The 18,867-nt window shown below is 42.5% G+C and overlaps 1 protein-coding gene across 1 annotated transcript in view; it reads left to right on the top strand.

Annotated features, from left to right (window-relative positions):
- The window catches only part of LOC129341998 (zinc metalloproteinase-disintegrin-like NaMP), a 67,280-nt gene that overhangs the window by 30,428 nt on the left and 17,985 nt on the right, over positions 1-18,867 (top strand). The window contains exons 6-13 of the mRNA XM_054997395.1: positions 576-768; positions 2,089-2,151; positions 5,106-5,177; positions 6,300-6,469; positions 8,122-8,206; positions 9,849-9,979; positions 14,833-15,010; positions 16,127-16,216. Of these exons, the coding sequence (XP_054853370.1) occupies positions 576-768; positions 2,089-2,151; positions 5,106-5,177; positions 6,300-6,469; positions 8,122-8,206; positions 9,849-9,979; positions 14,833-15,010; positions 16,127-16,216 (982 nt within the window). The remainder of the gene's footprint in view (positions 1-575; positions 769-2,088; positions 2,152-5,105; positions 5,178-6,299; positions 6,470-8,121; positions 8,207-9,848; positions 9,980-14,832; positions 15,011-16,126; positions 16,217-18,867) is intronic.

The following is an 18,867-nucleotide window of genomic DNA, read 5'->3' as shown; positions in this document are numbered from 1 at the left end:
GAAACTAGGCACGGGGCCATGGCTTGGTGATATACATGAACTTTGCATACAGAAGTTCTCTGGTTTCCTGCCACCTCCAATTTAAAAGTATATCAGTGGGTGCCTTTGCTTGTTAACCCTGGAGAGGTGCTGCCACTTTGAGTATGCAGTCCTGAGCTAGTCGTACTGATGGGCTAACTTAATATAAGGAAGTTTCACAATCCTGTATCTTCTGTTCTACACTGTACTATTGGTAGAACCTCCCAATGGCTGTCAAGTGCATAGGATAGTGTCTCCAGGATCAGATTAGCAGGTATAATATTATAATATAGATTAGCAGCTATAATATGAATCAAAGAAGAGACCTTGTTTGCTAGAAAATTGGCAAACAGGCCTAATGTACTGGAATGAAAAAAATACAAAGTTGCATGTACAGCATGTGTTCTGTTAAAACCATTGATTACGATGTGCTCATCTTACAGTCTTTACCCATATAATTTTTTTTCTGCTTGATGTAATGTTAACAATACCAATAAATAGAAAGGGGGATCCGTCTTCATTGTCCTGTTCTGAAACAGTCTTCAAATGCTTTACAGAGGATATTTCAAAAGCCGTGGCAAGAGGTATCTTATTGAACCCTTGAAGCTCTCAGACAGTGAAGCACATGCAGTCTACAAATATGAAAATCTTGAAAATGACGACAGCCCCAAACTCTGTGGAGTTACCAACACTACATGGGAATCAGAGGATCCCGTCAAAAAGACCTCCCGGATTAGTACCAGTGCGGAAGTAAGTGGTACCCCACAGTTTCAAACTTGAGAAATGGTTTAATGACAGTGATGGCACTGTGATATTAAAAAAAAGTATTGACATTCTAAAGTATAATTGGTCAAGCTCTAAGTAATATGGTTTTGTAAGCATTGTTGGCTGCATCTAAAAGAAATTTTGTGACATTGTATTGAAGGGTTGAAGTGTATCTATACATTCAGAGCAAGGTCAAAACAATATAGGAAATATTATAGCAATATCTTGTCAACTGGCTTTGTTTACTGTTGGTGGCAGCATCTAGTAGCCAGATCTCATTGGCAGAGGGATGTCACGATGCTATGTGATCCTTGATTATCTGGGATCACTCTAGAAAGGAGAAATTGGGAGAATAAATGGCAATGACAATGGCATAAATGGCAGAAAGATAAAAGCTGCAGGCAGTCACAAAAATGGCAGAATAAGGGTTTTTTTTTCCAGACAGCACTTCCTTAACCAAAGCATCACTTCCTGTTTTACAGTTAGACACACTGTTATAAGAATGTAGTCCACATATGCAGGGGGGGCTGTGAGACCTCTATATATTTACATTTCGGTATCTTCAAACTGAAAATGGTTGGCAAGATGTAAACATGACATAATTTTTCACATGCGGGAAGTGCCTCACCAGAAAAAAAACTATCTCCCAAACTGACATATTTCAGCAAAATCTATATGCAAAAATATATAAATGAAATAATGTCTGGTAGCCACCATGCCTTTCCATTTCATTATTTATGCAGCCATGAGAAGTGAAAACTTTAACGTATTTTACATTCTATACGTTTAACCATGTCTATCCTTTAGGACTGCCAGATCCTCACCCCTACCCTGGGAACGGGAGATCCCCTGCTCCCAGCTGCTGTCCCCAGCACTGCTCACCTGGCTGGTGGGGCTGGAAGGTGTGGGGAACTGGTTGACTGCATGACCTCTGCCCAGGGGGCATGTGGCTGCAATTGATTCATGCACTCTTGCATCGTCAGAAAAGGATGTCTTTTCTGGTATGATGAAGAAGTGACCGGTTGTGCTGGGGGCTGATTCTTTAAAAATACATAGGAGTGTGATGTAAGTAACCACCTCCTTCTCCATCCCCACTCAGTCCCCCAGATTTGGATCCCAAGGGACCTGGCAATCCTGAATTTTATAAATGGAACAACTCAGTAGTTCCTGGATTAATGTCCTTTGACAAGGCTGTAAAACAATAATCTTTTGATAATCTAATGATCCAGCATTCCTTGTGAACTTGGGGTGGGGGTGGGGGCTTAGCATACCTCTGAACAACCTTTGCTTTGTCTTTTTCTTTAGAAGCAAGCATACCTGAAGGCCAGAAAGTATGTTGAACTTTATATAGCTGTGGACAACACAGTGGTAAGTCTTCTAATTAATGGTTTAAAGTGTTTGTAATAGATTAATGATCTGTTTGGCTGTTGCTGTGTTGAGAGCTGGTTGGGTGGAAAGACAGGTAGTTTCAAAATGCCATGAGAGGGAGCTAACAGTGCAATCCTAAACAGCCAGTTTAGTGTAGTGGTTAAAAGCGCAGGACTCTAATCTGGAGAACCGGGTTTGATTCCCACTCCTCCACTTGAAGCCAGCTGGGTGACCTTGGGCGAGTCACGGCTCTCTGGAGCTCTCTCAGCCCCACCCACCTCACAGGGTGTTTTGTTTGGGGATAATAATGGCATACTTTGTAAACCGCTCTGAGTGGGCATTAAGTTGTCCTGAAGGGTGGTATATAAATTGAATGTTGTTGTTGTTGTTATTGAAGGCTGCTTCAATAGATTTAGAAGGGTGTATCCTCATTTCTGATTGTGCTTTAAGGGTGACATTTTCACATTCTTAATTTAATGCAAATTCCTTACTGAGTTATTCATTTCACTAGAAAGTCATTGATCTCATTATACTTGATCCAGTCAGATTAGTCGCTACGTTCTGTCTCGTCAGAAGTGCATTGGTTTCAATAATTGCACAATAAACTTTGGTTAGTTTTTACTTAACATTTTTTCAGCAGTTTTTTCCCCCCAAACAACAATGTATCTATATATGGCTGTGGGCTAGTTCTGTGGTCACAGTTGTCAGAAGGAAGTAACTTCGCTTTAAATGATTGCCTAAAGCGGCAGTCTTTCCCAAAAGTGTCTGCTGTGATCTTTGAAGCAGAAACTCCATTATGAACCCACTTTTCTTATATATAAGAACATTATGCAAATTCACAGAAGCCTCGGGAAATTCAAAGGTTTTTGGCAAAGATCACACCAGATCAACGTATCTTGATTTTTCTGTACAATATATTCTGCAATAAGAGTAAATAAAAATGCAACTAAATAAATACACAACCCAGTCCAGGGTTCTATGTGGCAGAATCAGCAACAGTACCTCCTGGAATAATTCAGCAGCACCATTCATTGGGTTGGATCCAATGGTTCTCTTTCATTGGAAGATGACTCCTTCTGTTGGAGAAAGGACTCCTTTCATACCTGGCTTGGCAGTATTACATGTGAAATGGATCTTGGGATTGTTATTCAGCATAAATTGAACATGCGTTGACAACATAATGTGGTTGCAAATAAAAGGCTAACTTGCCTTTTGGCTGCATTGATAGAAAGACTCAAGTCATGCAGGGTAGGAATCAGACATTATCTGGAGTCCTGTGTGTGATTCTGGATGCTGTGTTTTAAGATATATAGAGAGAAACTGGAACAGATTTGGAAGAGGATAACAAAGATGATTGGAGGGGTCTGGAAAACAAAAGCAGATCTTAAAGGAATTGTGAATGTTTAGCCTAGAGAAGACCATAGTAAAGGTGGGGAGACATGATTGTGGTCTTCAGATGCCTGAAGGGTTATGATCTGGAAGAGGGCCAAGAGGTGTTATCTGCTGCTCCAGAAGTCAACATCTGATGAGCTCAAGTTACAGGAGTACACATTTCATCTGAAAATTATGAGAAAACTTATTGCTTGGAAATGCTGTTGGACAATGGAAGCAATAACTTGGCAGAGGAGCTGTCTTCAAGCACAGGCTGAACAACCATCCATTGGAAATACCCTAACTTTGAATTTCATTTATGGACAGGAGGTTAGGCTAGATGTCCAATATAGCCCCTTTCGACTGTAGAATTCTAGGGCTCATTGGAAGAAATACTCCTCGCTTATTGGGCTGGGGCCATTTGATCCAATCTATTGCAAGCCCTCCTAGTTGGTGGTTGAATATCATATTAATCACAATGGGCTTGCCATTTAGCTTAGCTGGTATATGAAGAAGTTAAAATTCAGATTAACCATAAGGTGACTGAGATGCATGCAGAACAGGAAAGGGCAAAAGGATATACCATCAGGGTTTCTTCATGGCTCAAATACTGAAAATCTAATCATGCCTTGGAGAAGAGTTTTAAAAAAAAAATTATAAGAAATTAAGAAGAGGTTGCTTCCAGGCAGTGAATAACAACAACAACATTTGATTTATATACATCCCTTTAGGACAACTTAATGCCCACTCAGAGCGGTTTACAAAGGTATTATTATTTATTATTATTATCCCCACAACAACAATCACCCTGTGGGGTCCGTGGGGCTGAGAGAGCTCTGGAAGAGCTGTGACTGATCCAAGGTTGCCCAGCTGGCTTCAAGTGCAGGAGTGAGGAATCAAACCCGATTCTTCAGATTAGAATCCTGCTGCTCTTAACCACTACACAAAACTGCCTCTCATTAGTGTTATACAAATGCCGCACTGGATTTCTGGATTTCTGATCAGAAAGAGTCTGAAAAAAGTGTGAATCAATGTGATTCCCTCCTTTCCTCTTCCTCTCTCATACCAGCTAATCAGAACTCTTGAGAGGCAGCATAAAAATATAAATAAATGAATAAATGAATAAATATTTTTATTATTAATTTAGACTTCCCCTCACAATGTATCCCACACGTGAATAAAAGGTTAGTGAATAACCGTATTTTATACTCATAACCTTGTTGTATACTCATCATAACCACAAACTCACAAACTTGTAAACCTTCTATAAGAGATTTTTTTCTTCGAACATACACTGATTAAAATAGTCTGATGTACACTCTAAGGAAAATATTATAAATCCTTCCTTCCTGTTTGCAGGTTCTTTGATGTTTCCCGTAGGGCTAGAGCCAGGCGCAGGTCTTTTCAATCTGGTTTGCAGTTTTCACTCTAGCCAACATTCAGGACTAGACCGCTTCCGGTGTAATCCTGAGAACAGTGGATAATCCAGTCCCACTGGACAGACCTGAGTAGATTCCTTTCTCACTAGATCCCAACTTCCTCTCTCCTCTCTCTCACCCTCTCTTTAATGCTTTTTTTTTCAGTTTAGGAAATACAGCCGCAATATGACAGGTGTAAGGACAAGAGTATTTGAAATAGTCAATTATATAAACACGGTATGATGACATTTTGTTTATTTATTTACTGCATTCTTGTTTGGTAGTCAAAGACTGGCTCCCAAAAATCAGCTTGCTGCAATTAAAAAACTATGTCTATGTCTATGTCTATGTATATGTAAAAATAACGTAAAATAAAAGGTGCCTTGGGAGGGTGTTGGATTGTTAGTGAGGTTTTGGCCTCAAGGTAATGGAAAGGTGCCTGAGAGCTTCACAGCAGAGAAGCACAGTTGCTCAGCCATAACATTAGTTAAAAGGTATGCACTTATATTTTATATAAGTGCTTCACACACAATTCAAAAATAGATCCAGAGGAGTTAGCTATGTTAGTCTGTAGTCGCAAAATAGTAAAGAGTCCAGGAGCACCTTTAAGACTAACCAACTTTACTGTAGCATAAGCTTTCGAAAACCACAGTTCTCTTTGTCAGATGTATGCACGAAGAGAACTGTGGTTCTCGAAAGCTTATGCTACAATTCAAAAATAGCAATATAACATTAAAGTATGTTATATAAAGTATGGATTAATTATGCACAAAGTTTTGTAAAAAAAAAAAACATAACATGGGTAAAATTCAGTAGGCCCGTTCAAACTAATGCACAGTTGGCCATTTGAACGTTTAAAGTAGAATTATTCAAGAAGTATAAATGCTCGTTGTTATGATCTCTGTGCAGTCCCACATAAGCACTGTGCATGTGCAGACCAGCCTTTGCATGCGCAGTTCTCTTGTTTTCATAGATGGCCATTCAGTGAACATCAGCTATGGATAAGGGCAATGCTTATAGGTTGATCACCTTGGTGAGAACTCAGCCTACACGAACAAAGCTGGAGCTAGATCTCTCTGGTATGATTTTTGAACACCAATCAGATCTTAGAATTGTTACCATAAAAATCTGTGACTGGATTTCAGGGGGCACAGGTGGGAAAGATCTCTCAGGATAAGCTCCCAGACAAGTATAGCCAGGCAACACAGCAATTCAGGCATGGTTGGTTGATACAATATAATCTTATATTGTTATTTCAAAAATGTGCAATTTCATCTGCATATAAGCAAAGAGTCAGCCCCCCCCCTTTGAGTTATGGTGGGATCGTTTGGCTGATTTTCACGTTCTGTACTCCCACAGGTTTACAAAGCCATAAACATTCATGTAGCTTTGATTGGCTTAGAAATTTGGTCTGATGGGGACAAGATTGTCGTGGACATTTCTGCTGGTGTCACTTTAGACCGATTTTCCAACTGGAGGCAGACAGTTCTGCTGAAGCGGAAGAGGAACGATAATGCCCAGTTACTCACGTATGTCTCACAGCAGTCAGAAGGAGGGCGTGCAGCCAGCTGTAGAATGATGTGATATGTCTCATGATGGAGCAAGAGGGCCACTGCAAACCATACACTTCAAAGAATGTTTTGGGTCTGGGTTCTCTTAGTTTCTAAAAGACTGGCAGTGCATGGTAACATTCCCATCTTTCTTGATCTGAAGTCCTACTTACTTATTTTAAATCTGGGATGAATATGCTTGAAGCTACTCAGTTGTTAGGGGAAGACACTCTATACATGCTCCAAAGTACTTTTCCTTGTCACCCAGTATTACTCCATATTTGCTTCTTTGGAGGAGGGTGTAATGGGAAGGAGTGGTGCTAAAGGGATGTAGTTAAAAAAGGAGAGTGTGGCTACAATATCAAACCACATTTTTGAAATTTCTTACCACTAAGAAGATTTATCAGATTTAAGTGCCTGGGTAGATGAGGTATTCTCTTTTAAAACAGGTTTTGAACCTCTATGCATGACTGAGTTGAGCTTGCATTATTCTAATTAATTAATTAGTTATTAGAACAGAATCCCTGTTTCATCCATCAGCATGAAATGAAAGACGGGACAGATCTGTCTATTTACCATTCTTGAACCATTCTGATTGTGGACAGAGTCGTAAAAGGCATTCGAGGTATTCTTCATCTGAAGTTCTCTTGCTCCTCCAGGTGGTGATATGGTGATATTCACATTACTGGTATGCTCACCAGATGTCTGAGAGCCAAGCTACAAGTGACGAATTACACTTGCCTGGCAAGTGAACAGACTCACGTGTATTCCTCCCTGTTCACTTGCCATTCACTTGCTCTCTGCTTGATCAACTGGAGAGCAAGTTAATGGCAAGTGAACAGGGAGGAATACACGTGAGTCTGTTCACTTGCCAGGCAAGTGTAATTCATCACCTGTAGCTTGGCTCTGAATGTGTCGACTCAGTACGCTGTAGCAGTGAAAAAAGGGAAATTTTATGTTAGGAGTTATTAGAAAAGGAGTTACCTGTGTGTGTCATAATGGAAATCTACAGTGCATTTGCAGATCAACAGTGAAGCCTGAACTGTTCAGAAACCTATGTTAGGTTGGCTTATGACAACAGAAGAAACAACTGTCTATAGCCCAGATCTTTGGTCCATTTAAGTCAATATTCTCTATTCAGACTAGCAGCAGCTCTCCAGGATTTGAGGTGCATGAAGATGCCTTAGACCATTGGTTGGTATTGACTGGTAGCAGCTCTCTAGAGGCTCAGGTAAAGGTTTTTCAGCTCCCCTGTGTCCTGGTCCTGGAGGTGATGGGGATTGAACCTGGGACTTTCAGCATGCAAAGCAGATGCTCTATCACTGAGCCACAGCTCCTCTAAGGTCTTCCCCAACAACTGCCATTGTTTCACTAAGATACCAGGGGATTCCTACAGGCAAAGCATTGACTCTGTCACTGATCCACAGCTCTTGCTCTGTGGCTGTGATTTAATGTCTCTTAATTCCAAGGGGAATTGAATCTGCAATTAATAGGTATATATTTTGTCCACATCTCCATTAGTAGAGCTGGTGGACCTGCGGCACTCATAGGCTTCACAAGCGATGTAATGATTGAGATGGCTGTAAAAGGTCTTCAAAATCTGATTCCCCTCCCCTTTTTTTTCCTTCCAGGGGGATTGACTTAGATGGACCAACAGTAGGATTGGCCTTTGTGGGAACCATTTGCAGTGATGCCCATTCCGCAGGGATTGTCCAGGTTGGTTTTGATTTTGGAATTGGGTACTTTGATGGGCAAGCCAAATCTTCCAGCCTAATGCTCAAAGGAGCTGAATAAGAAAGCACATCTGTCTTACAAGCCTAAAATGATACAATTGCAATGGCTTCATCTTCTCACAGATCCATAGGCAGTGTAGTTTGTGTATGTGTAGGTGAGCGTGCGTGCATCACTAGGCGTGAGAATGAAACACAAAGCTCAATCTCCTTCTCACAAAACTTGAATTCTCAAGTTCTTGGATGAATGATATCCCTGTTGAGATGATGTTGACATGGAATTAATTTGTGTTGTAGGCATGCTCAAAGTGTCACTGAGAACTAGATCCCTTTGGATTGCTTATTTTATTAAAATATTTCTATTTTGCTTCTCCTCATGGCTTATGGTCTGGAAAATGTCAACATATACAGACAGGCATTGAGACATGCATACATAGAGGGGGGCGGGAGGTACAGATAGGTGCAGCACATTTTTGAGTTTTGTAAACTCAGTTTGATGATATATATGCCACTATTGTTTTGAGCATCATTTTGTAATTGGCTGTATGGCATTTTCCTTTGTTCTGAATGCTGCCATTGCCTTCTGAGTCTGGATCAGTCCATCAAAACATGCAAAATGCCAAGACAAATGCAGCCTACCAGCCATGTCCTGTGGTATATGTCAGACACTTGACAACTGCAGCCATGGCTTGGTGGGTAGTATATGGCTTAGATCATGGCTGGTTACATCTTGTTATGGTTTTTATTTTTTATGCTTAACTGATTTATATCATGCTTTTCCAATACATCGTTTAAAAGTTTTAGCAAATTAACCTGATCAGATTCCAGTTTACCATAGCCACTAAATAACCAATCAATCACTTAAAACATGACAAAACAAAGACACAGCAGTAGGTAATCGACTGAAAGGTAATCCTAAAACACAGAGGTAGAGGACTAGGAATCAAAAGTCTCCCCAAACACTCAGAGAAGTTCTTTGTCTCTGAGACCAATGATGAGGGAACCCGGAGGACCCCGTGCAGAAAAGCATTCCAAAGGTATGGTACAACAATAGAAAAGGCCCTTTCTTTGGTCACCAACTCAGCTGTGATGATGGTGGGACCCAAAGAAGGGTCTCTGATGCAGCTCTCAGATTCACATTAGAAGGATTTTTAAATCTCACTTTTCAGTCCAAAATTGGCTCCCAAAGCAGCTTAGCAATACTTCACATCCACTATAAAGTTTGAGTTAAAATGTCATACAAATGTGTTTCAGAAAGGGGGTCCTCCACAAGCTGTGGGTCCAGAAATTATGGAGGGGGCGGGGGTATTTGATTACTGCCTCATCTCCCTCTGATGGCCGCAGCACTGGCAATGGGGAGCTGCAGTTCTTCCATGTAATGAAACTTCCTTGGAAGTCTTCCATTGGATCTCCATCCAATGCATTTATTTTGCTGTTTATTACCTGTTCCCTTTCATTTTGCTTTGCCTGAACACTTGTGCCTGAGAGGGGCAGGGAACCTTGTCGAATACAAGCAGGTAAACTAGGGCCAGAATATTATCTCCTATAAGTGTATGTCACTGATAAATAATAGTCCTTTTCTGTTTCCCAGAAGCCTTACAATAGATTCACTGTTCTCCTTTCTGCAGGATCACAACACAAACCCAATTGCAATTGGTGCCACTATGGCCCATGAAATGGGCCATAACTTTGGCATGAATCACGACAGCGATTTCTGTACGTGCAGTTCAGGCTCTTGTATCATGGCAGCACAGCTCAGGTGAGGAGACTGGTACAGTTCATGCAAAAGGAGTCTGCCAAAACCTGTTTCTTTTTTAATGTGGGGCTGAATTAATGAGGCATTGCAGTGAAATGTAGTGGAAGGCTACAGTCCAGATGGGGCCCTGTTATGGGGCAGTTATCTGTGCAGTGGGTAAAAGTGATTAATCCACTCCCTACAGGAAAAGAGCCTGGAACTTTATCACCAGGGCCAAACTAAATGAGATACTTGGAGACGCATGTTCTGTTGCTAGGTAGTAGCTACAGGATTATTTGGATCAGAACCACATCTTGGGAGTCAGGGTTAATCCCTCTTCCACATACTGCAGATCCTGACTTCTAACATCCTCCACCCCCGCAGCAACACAGAAGTAACTTATATGTTTCTGCCAGTGGGGCAAGTGGCAGCCTCTTGGAGGCATTTGAGGTTAAGGGGGAAAAGATTAAATCTTCCCCTCTCATGCACTATTGCTGCCACTGGAATCTCCTTCTCTTCCTTGGCACCATGGAGGTTCATTTGTAGATCTCCCAATGTCCTAACTTATATGCCCTTAGTAGTAAAATAAAGGCATGTGAGTCATGTAGGGAGTGGGCTATGGGCTCTTATTCACTGCATAGCTCCTGATAATTGGGGAGTCCATCTTGGCTGGATCCTTATATTACAGATTCCTCAGAAGAATTATTCCTGATCATTCCTGTATTTTCTTTTAATCCGATTGTCTCCAAAAGCAAAAGAGGCCAAGTTGCTTATTTTTTTCAGTTTCTGTATTCATAGTAAAAGGTTGCTTTCTGTAATCTGTACTGAGACTTGTTAAAGGGATGGAAGAAGGGGCAAAAACCTGGTTTTGTCTGTTTCTATGTCTGGCTCAACATCCCTGTGAGAATTGAAAGAAGAAGGGAAAATGTTTGTGGTTAAAATAAGGTAGTGGTCTTCCTGCTGGCCTTCAGCTGAGGGCTAAGCTGCAAGTGATGCCAGACATGTCTTTTTTAATGTGTCGGGGATGCAATTTTACCTGGGAACTGTAGTTGAAAACAGTGTTATGTCCCTAGTGCAGGGAGGCGGGGGGTGGGGGGAAGAGAATACAGGACCCTGTCCCTAGCATGGAGAAATGGGAGGGGAAGAGCTGATAGTTTCTCTTTCCATTGAGATTGCAAGAAAACAATGGCAAAGTTTTTCTCCCCAAGTGATCTCACGCACCTATCTCTTTGAAAACTGTCTTTGAAAAGCTCTTTCCCTCCCCTGCCTCCCCATGCTAGGGACATAATGCTGTTTTCAACTACAGTTCCCAAGTAAAATTGTGTACCCGACACATTAAAAAACACGTGTCTGACATAACTTGTAGCTTGGCCCTGAGTTGTCCACAGGTGAGATTACAGAGTCTGAGTGATGGTGCAGGTACAGCTAGAGCACAATCATGTTCCCTGTTGGAGGTCTGAATGCATTCATTTGGAAAATGTTGGGAAAACTAGCCCCACTTGGTTCATTCTATTTATTCTGTTGTTCCTACAATAGAAGCAACTGGGAAAACCAGAATGAATGAGAAACAATGGGAAAATCTTAATTGGTTTAGTTTTGCATTTGTTTTTCCATTGCTGTACATTGGGAACACAAAACTACACTATTCACCCATTCCTATATATCACCTAAGCTTGTTCTCAGTGAAACCAATAAACAGCAAAATGTTCATTGAGTAGCTCATGATTGCCTAATCACAAAAGACCCCTCAGGCATTGGAAACCTCTGTGACTCCTAGCACAATCTTGGTGGAATATATAATCTCTTCGTAGTCTTGCACGCTCTGCTGTAAAAGTTTGCAATATCCATTGCTTCATATTTTAGGAAATGTCAAAACCAGACAGCCTGTTTCTTGAGAATGTCTCAGGAAAGGCTACATAACAATCTCAAGAAGACTCAGGACATGATTAAACTGAACTTGTGTGGTATATACCTTTAAATGGTTTCATTGGTATTTCATGCAGAAAATCTTGCCAACAAAATGTTTACTTTCTGAGCAAACAGGTAACTATGGTTTCTGGTGCAAGTTTGTTGAGAAACTCACTTCTGCTAGCATTCTGAGGCATTCTGCAGATTCCTTTTGGTTTTTGCTTAAATTTCACTATGGGACTGAGCAATCAAGGTTTGTTTCCACTCCTTTTGTTGCAAATTTTATAAACAATAGGGTTGTGTTTGGATGAATTTTTGTAACTAATATTTCCCACTGTAATGTAATATAATAATAATGTAAGCACTTTAGTTCACACTAGCGTGATTGCCTGGAACATAGTAGCAGATTTCCTCCATTCTGTCAGTTTTTAGAGGGCATATGTGCAAAATACTGCAATAAAGCAATTAGTTATTCTTGAATTTGGTTTACATCTTGCGTGCTGGTCACAATCAGAAAGCTGATAGTTTGAGCTATTCAGATGCATCCAAATGTCCCTTTGCATGATTACGCTGCTTTCTTTTATGATCATAGCATTTTCTCACAGCAGACACCACTCTGTCATTCATCTGCCACCTCTGGTTTTTAAAGGGCACATAGGTAAAAGGAAAAAAAAATCTGTTTAAGACTTACTCTGCGAAGGGACCAATCGGGGAAAAAGAGGGGATGAACTGGAAGCAAGTCAGTGCTTTATTATTCAAGTGAGCCCAGGGCTTATTTTCAGCTGGAACATGGTGGAACAGAGTTCCAGAACCTCTTGAAAATGGTCACATGGCCAGTGGCCCCGCCCCCTGATCTCCAGACAGAGGGGAGTTTAGATTGCTCTCCGTGCTGCTCAGCGGTGCTGAGGGCAATCTAAACTCCCCTCTGTCTGAAGATCAGGGGGCGGGGCCACCGGCCATGTGACCATTTTCTCTGAGGGCAACCCACTGAGCTCCACCACCTCTTTTCCCAGAAAAAAAGCCCTGAGCGAGCCATGTTAATTTCTTGGCCATGACCCTAGGGGATACAAGTTTCAATCACCAAACAAGACAATTTAATTCTTGCACCTGGCAAATCAAATACAAGCTGCAGCAACCTGACCATTATGCATGTGCAAAGTCACTTGGGACTTACTTTGACAACAGCTATTGATCCAATCAAGAGCTCACTTCGATGTATTGTCACTGAGACTAAGAGATCTCTGTCTTTTGGTGCTACACCTCTGAAGATGCCAGCCACAGCTGCTGGCGAAACGTCAGGAACTACAATGCCAAGACCACGGCAATACAGCCCGAAAAACCCACAACAGCCAAGAGCTCACTTCACTTACTATTGAGGAATCTGAGCAAGTTAACTTTATCTGGTGATTTTGTTCATGTCAAAGTTTGCAAAAGCTATCGTAATACATTGCTTTTATGATTACATCAAGCTTTATTTTTGTGTGGTGTTCACATGGTCTTCTATCCATTATGAAAACACTACACCAAAAGAATACTCCTGCAATCATATGTTTATGGACATCATGTGTGCAGCGTTTTATCAATGTGCACGTGCACACTAGTCCTGCCGAGGGAGGTTTGCTGGTCCCCCAGTGAGGATGGGAGATCCCCCGCTCCCAGCCTCCTCCGCACATCACTCACCTGATTGGCGGGGGAAAAGGCACGGGAAAGAGCCTTCTGGGATGCACTCCTAGCACAGCATGACAATGCCACTTTAAGGAGTGATGCCATTGTGCAGGTCCCAGAAGTGCTTCCAGGCTTTGCATTGGGCCAATTTGGCTCATTTTGGGGCTCAAATTGGTCCAGTGTGAAGTCCAGAACCATTCCTGGGGCCTGCATGATGACATCACTCCCAAAAGCGATGTCATCGTGCCATGCTGGGAGCAAGTGTCCACTATGCAAGCACAAGAAGATGCAAAAAGGAGGGTAAGGGGACCTGGTAACCTTATGCAGAGGAGTGAAAACATGAAAAAAACTGGATGCTGCTGAAGATCATGTGTACAGAGAGTTCTATACAAATTTGGAAATTTAGAAGTTGTTCAAGGTGATGTGGTTCTAAGGACTGGAGCTTGATCCATCATTTTATTTACTCCAACACAGTTCGAAGAGAATCATTCTCTAATATGTGCAGAGTGCAGAAGAAATGCTCAAGTTCTTGTTTTTAGTTTTTAAAAAACGAATTCCCATATTTGTGGTGTGGCATGACATAGATGTGCATTGTGCAAATCAGCTGTTAACTTTTTACAGCTCTTAAACTGTCCTTGGATTCTTGCGAATCTGGCTAGAGTTGGAAGCTTCTGGATTTGGCCTCCCATGTTATATGCAGCTTTCTAGGGAATGAACATTGTTCACCAGGTCACACTCTGAAACCTGAGGAGCCATTCAAAAGAATCTGCTGAATGCCACTGGCTAACTGCAATCCTAAGCAATCCTTTGCAGCAATCCTAAACAGGTTACTCAGTTCTGTTCAATGGGCCTTATTCCCAGGAAAGTATTTTTAGGATTGCACTGTGATTGGGTTTTCTAAAATTCAGGAAAAGTGAATCAAAACTTCAGCACTATTCTTAGTAATTTGGGTTGGACCCTGAATCCTGAGTTTTACCTCTCATGCAATATATGGTTTTTGTAACAAAATTCAAAATGGTAGCACCCAAGATGGGGTCTTTTGGAGCTTGCAGTGTATGGCATATGGATGTGAAGGTTGTATCCCATCACAGGAAGGATTTAGCTGAACTGTGCATATCTAAGAAAGAAACTTTGCAGAACTTCATCCTAAAAAATTGTCTGCAAGATTTATGAAATGCAGTGAGGGTGATGAATGAATTGGGATGATTCAACTATCACTGTCTTTTAAATTTCAGCTTTGCCAATGCTGTTTTGCTGCCTCGATTAGTTAGTATAACATACTACACATTTGTTCATCTTAACAGCTACCGACCTCCCCGGGATTTCAGCTCCTGCAGCTTCCAGGATTTTCAGAAATTCATGATGGACCGGACACCAGCTTGTGTTACCAATGTGCCGTCGCCAAAAGATATCATTGCAACACCAGTGTGTGGAAATGACTTTGTGGAGGAAGGAGAAGAATGCGACTGTGGCACCCCTGAGGTAAGTCATAAACATTTGCTGGGAAGGGAACTTACCAAGAGGTGAAATTCTTCCAGAATCTTCTAGCTCTTTAAGTGAGAAGTCCCTTTGAGTGTTGACTGTTGCATAGCATATATGTATGATTTTGAACTAAAGTAGGGATGGATTTGCAACCCAAATTCATAATTCAAATTCTCAAAGAAGTCTAAAAGTCTGATTTGGAAATCTGAATTCTGAGGTGTGGCTTTTTATTGATTTTTAGCATAGATGGGCAAAATTCTCATAGCTCAGGTCATGATGAACTCGCCAATTAAACACAGTGATGTGGATGAATATTGTATTTACTTTGCAATGGTCACACATGATGAATACTTTGGGTTGCCAATTGCCTGAGGGGAAAAATGTCCTGCCCTAATAGAAGCTCAATGGGATGTTATTTACCAGGCAATTTTTTTTTATCTACCTGTCATGAAAAGCTTCAGCTTCTCAGTTCCCACACATTAAGTCTCTATGAGATAGGCAGGACATTTTTCTCTAGGCTTGTTAGCAAACTTTTGCATACTAGTAAGGACCTCTAGCCAGTAGCACTGAAAGTCTTGTCAGTAGGACTTTGTATATGAATATAGAGTATATGGCAGAATAGATAGTACAGGGTGCAGAGAATTCAACATCTTGAGCATCTCAGACTTCATTTTAAAAGAAAAAAAATCTCGTTCTTATGGCAGTATGGATATGCTTGAATGTATATGGGCAATACCTGCTGAAATCTGAAAGATGCCAGTTCTATAGGTAGAGGTGGTGATATAGTATCCTACATAGCTCCTTTCTTGACCACATGAGGGAGCAAAATAAGTATAAATTATATGTAGCTAGTAATTATATTTTATTTGCATAATTTATACAGGCTGACAAATTCACTCTTTGAGTCTCAGTGAGAAAGGCAGAGTATAAATACAGTAAATGTATAAATAAATAAACTCTCAAGTGATTCATGTTAGTATAAACCATATAAGATGAAGTGTTCTATAGCGATTCAGATTTCCATATACGCTAATCTCTCAGAGCGACTCTTACTGGTCCCGGCCAGGCAAAAAGCCCTGTGCTCGGCTGATGATGTTACTGTTTTTGGCTTTTAAGGAATGCTCGAACAGCTGCTGTGATGCTGCTACTTGTAAGCTGAAGCCAGGTGCTAAATGTGGATATGGGGACTGTTGCGAAAAGTGCCAGGTAAGGCTTGCTTCATATCCTTGTCTGCTTGGACCTTCTCGTTGACATGAAAGGCATTGGAAGCTATCAAGTTCATACATCTTCCTGAGCACCTTAATGGTGAGAAGCCCCCAAGGGTTCTTCTATAGCCTTCTAGCCCTCCTCATCTCTAGTTCCTGCCAATCCTTGAAAAGGTAAATTCACTGGGGGAAGGAGGGTGGTCTGGCAAGAGGGCTGGTTGGCACTGAGCCTCTTACAAGCATGCCCTGTGTTTCAGAAAGGGTTTGGCTCAACTCATAATGAATCTAGGAATTCCAGAATAACTCCCCTCCCATGCTAAAACTTGCCACCAATACTAGCTAGAATCCATCTCTGTGCTGTTATTTAGGAAATGAAGACAGAGGAGAAATGAGAATCTCTTCATATCTCTAAGGCCTATTGTAACCCCCTCTAAGTACTGTGAAATGCATTTGTTAATATTTTCTTTGTGATTCAACTAACATTCTGCACTTCAAAAGAGCCATCAACTTTTCTGTAAAAAAAAAAAAATCAGGTATGTGCTCAGGGAGAAAAGCTGCATAAAACCCGGGGGGGGGGGGATTGATTCTGCAGCAGATGCAGCCTTTCACCCTGCAGAACTCTTTTGAGAATGGGAACCAGTTTGAAGACTAAACCGACACAATTTAACAGTGCAGAAAAGACCAGAGACTACAGCGAACTCCACCAAACTCGGATTTGGGGAATCTACACCTGCTCATTTCAAAAGGGTTTATTACGGTCACAAGACCAGCCAAGTAAAATACAGAATCTACACCTGTCTATTTTGAACAGGACCTAGTCTGTTTATGATTCAAAATCAATTTTGGTTCCCAGGTCGTTATCCTCTTCCGGCAGGATACTCAGGACTTACCTTTGGAGATGTCCTCATTCGTGCACTTTGCATGCATGCTCCCGGACCAGAATGATGTCACTTCTGGGAAATGACATCATCATGCTGACCACAGGAGTGCTCTTGCACTTTGCACAAGGCTAATTCTGGCCCGTTGTAGTGCCCCCTGGGAGCATGTGCACCACATGTGTTTCCGGGATGCCTGCCAGTGATGGGCAATTGCCAGTCAGCCCAAAACCTCCCACTGATTGCCAGCAACCATTGGGCAAGCAGGTAAACCACTGGGAGATTGCCCTTCACCAGAGGGCACCTGCTGGGATCCCTGGCTGGCATACATCTTTGACATTACTGCAGCACAGCAGGGCCTGGCGTTCATGACAAAACAAAGGGTTCTTCTTCTGTCGGGAACAGATCTGACATTTCAGCCCCCAACCACCTGATATATAGATCTCTAGAGTGCCAGCACAACCTTTGCAAATGCAGGGAGATCTTGAGGGCGGTGTCTGGGGAAGATAGAATATAGACAGGACACAACATCACTTCTGAGTATTGGTCTAGATAAACCACAGAAACATGGGAAAATTCTTAGAGGAGCACTGTGGAGGCCATTTCTCCTCCCACTCTTTAGTTTCTTAAGGGCAGAAGTTTGTTGGCATGGGTGGGCAAATGGCGAGCTATATGTATGATACAAACGGGGACTGAGGCCTGCAGACCATCAAGCGCATTGATAATGTCATTTTGTGCAAAGGTCTTGCATCCTAATTGGAGTTCAGGCTATTTCTGGAGCAGGTGAAGGGGTGGCAATAGTGGTTTGATGTCTGGGTAGGATTACCAAGGTGGGCCTGGAGTTCTCCCAGAATGACCACTGATCTCCACACTACAGAAATCAATTCCTTTGGAGGAAATTGCAGCTTCAGAGGATGGCCTATTTAGCATTACAGCCACACTGAGCTCACTCCTGTGTAAAGTGCATCCTCTCCAGTAGGGTTGCCAGGTCCCTTGGGGTCCACATCAGGGGACAGGGGGTGTTTTGAAGGTGTGTGCTTAGGGGGGGACTTACCTTGCATGTGCGCTCCAGAGCCTTTGTTGTCAAGCTGAGAATGATAACATGCCTGGCACAACAAAGGGCCCTCCATGGGGGTATTTGGGCAATTTTAAGGAAAATACCACTGCACTGGGGCCTTCCCTTTGCTGTTGCACTGGGTATGATTGTCCGGGGTCAGCAGCCCAGCCCCCGGACTTGCTGGGAGGCAGCAGGTCAACCACTCTGACTGGCAAACAGAGCCAAAACCCACCTGTGCCAGAGGGAAGGGGCAAGGGCCCAAGGCTTCAGGAGGTGGGAGGAGACAAAGGGAGACCAGCTAGTCCCACTCCCCTGGGGGAGGAAAGGGGGCTAAGCAGAGCAGAGCAGAAGAAGGAGGCAAGGACAGAGGGATTGGGGACCCAGCAGTCACCCACACAGAGCCCTTACCTGAGGAGAATAAGCAGCAGCCCTAACAGCCCAGAGCCACACCTCAACTAGAGGATAGTAGCCTGGCCCAGGAGATGCCAAGAGCCAAGCCCCTCCAGGTGGAGCTGCTGGAGGAACTCTGCTGGAAGAGCTGGGCAGCCAGCCAAGGGGCCACAGCTGGGCCTGCCTTCAGCAATCAGGGCAGCCAGGGAGGCCTGGCAGCCAGCCAGGGGGCTGCAGCTGGACCTGCCTTTGACAATCAGCAGAAGCAGGAAGGCTTGGCAGCCAGAGAACAAGGCACAGCTGGTGCTGGTCAGTGGAGCCAGATCAGCT

This window comes from Eublepharis macularius, chromosome 14, assembly GCF_028583425.1.
Source record: "Eublepharis macularius isolate TG4126 chromosome 14, MPM_Emac_v1.0, whole genome shotgun sequence".
In the NCBI taxonomy this organism is placed as follows: Eukaryota; Metazoa; Chordata; class Lepidosauria; order Squamata; family Eublepharidae; genus Eublepharis; species Eublepharis macularius.
Note: the sequence above shows the minus strand (reverse complement) of the source record. Positions and strands in the feature narration are given on the sequence as shown.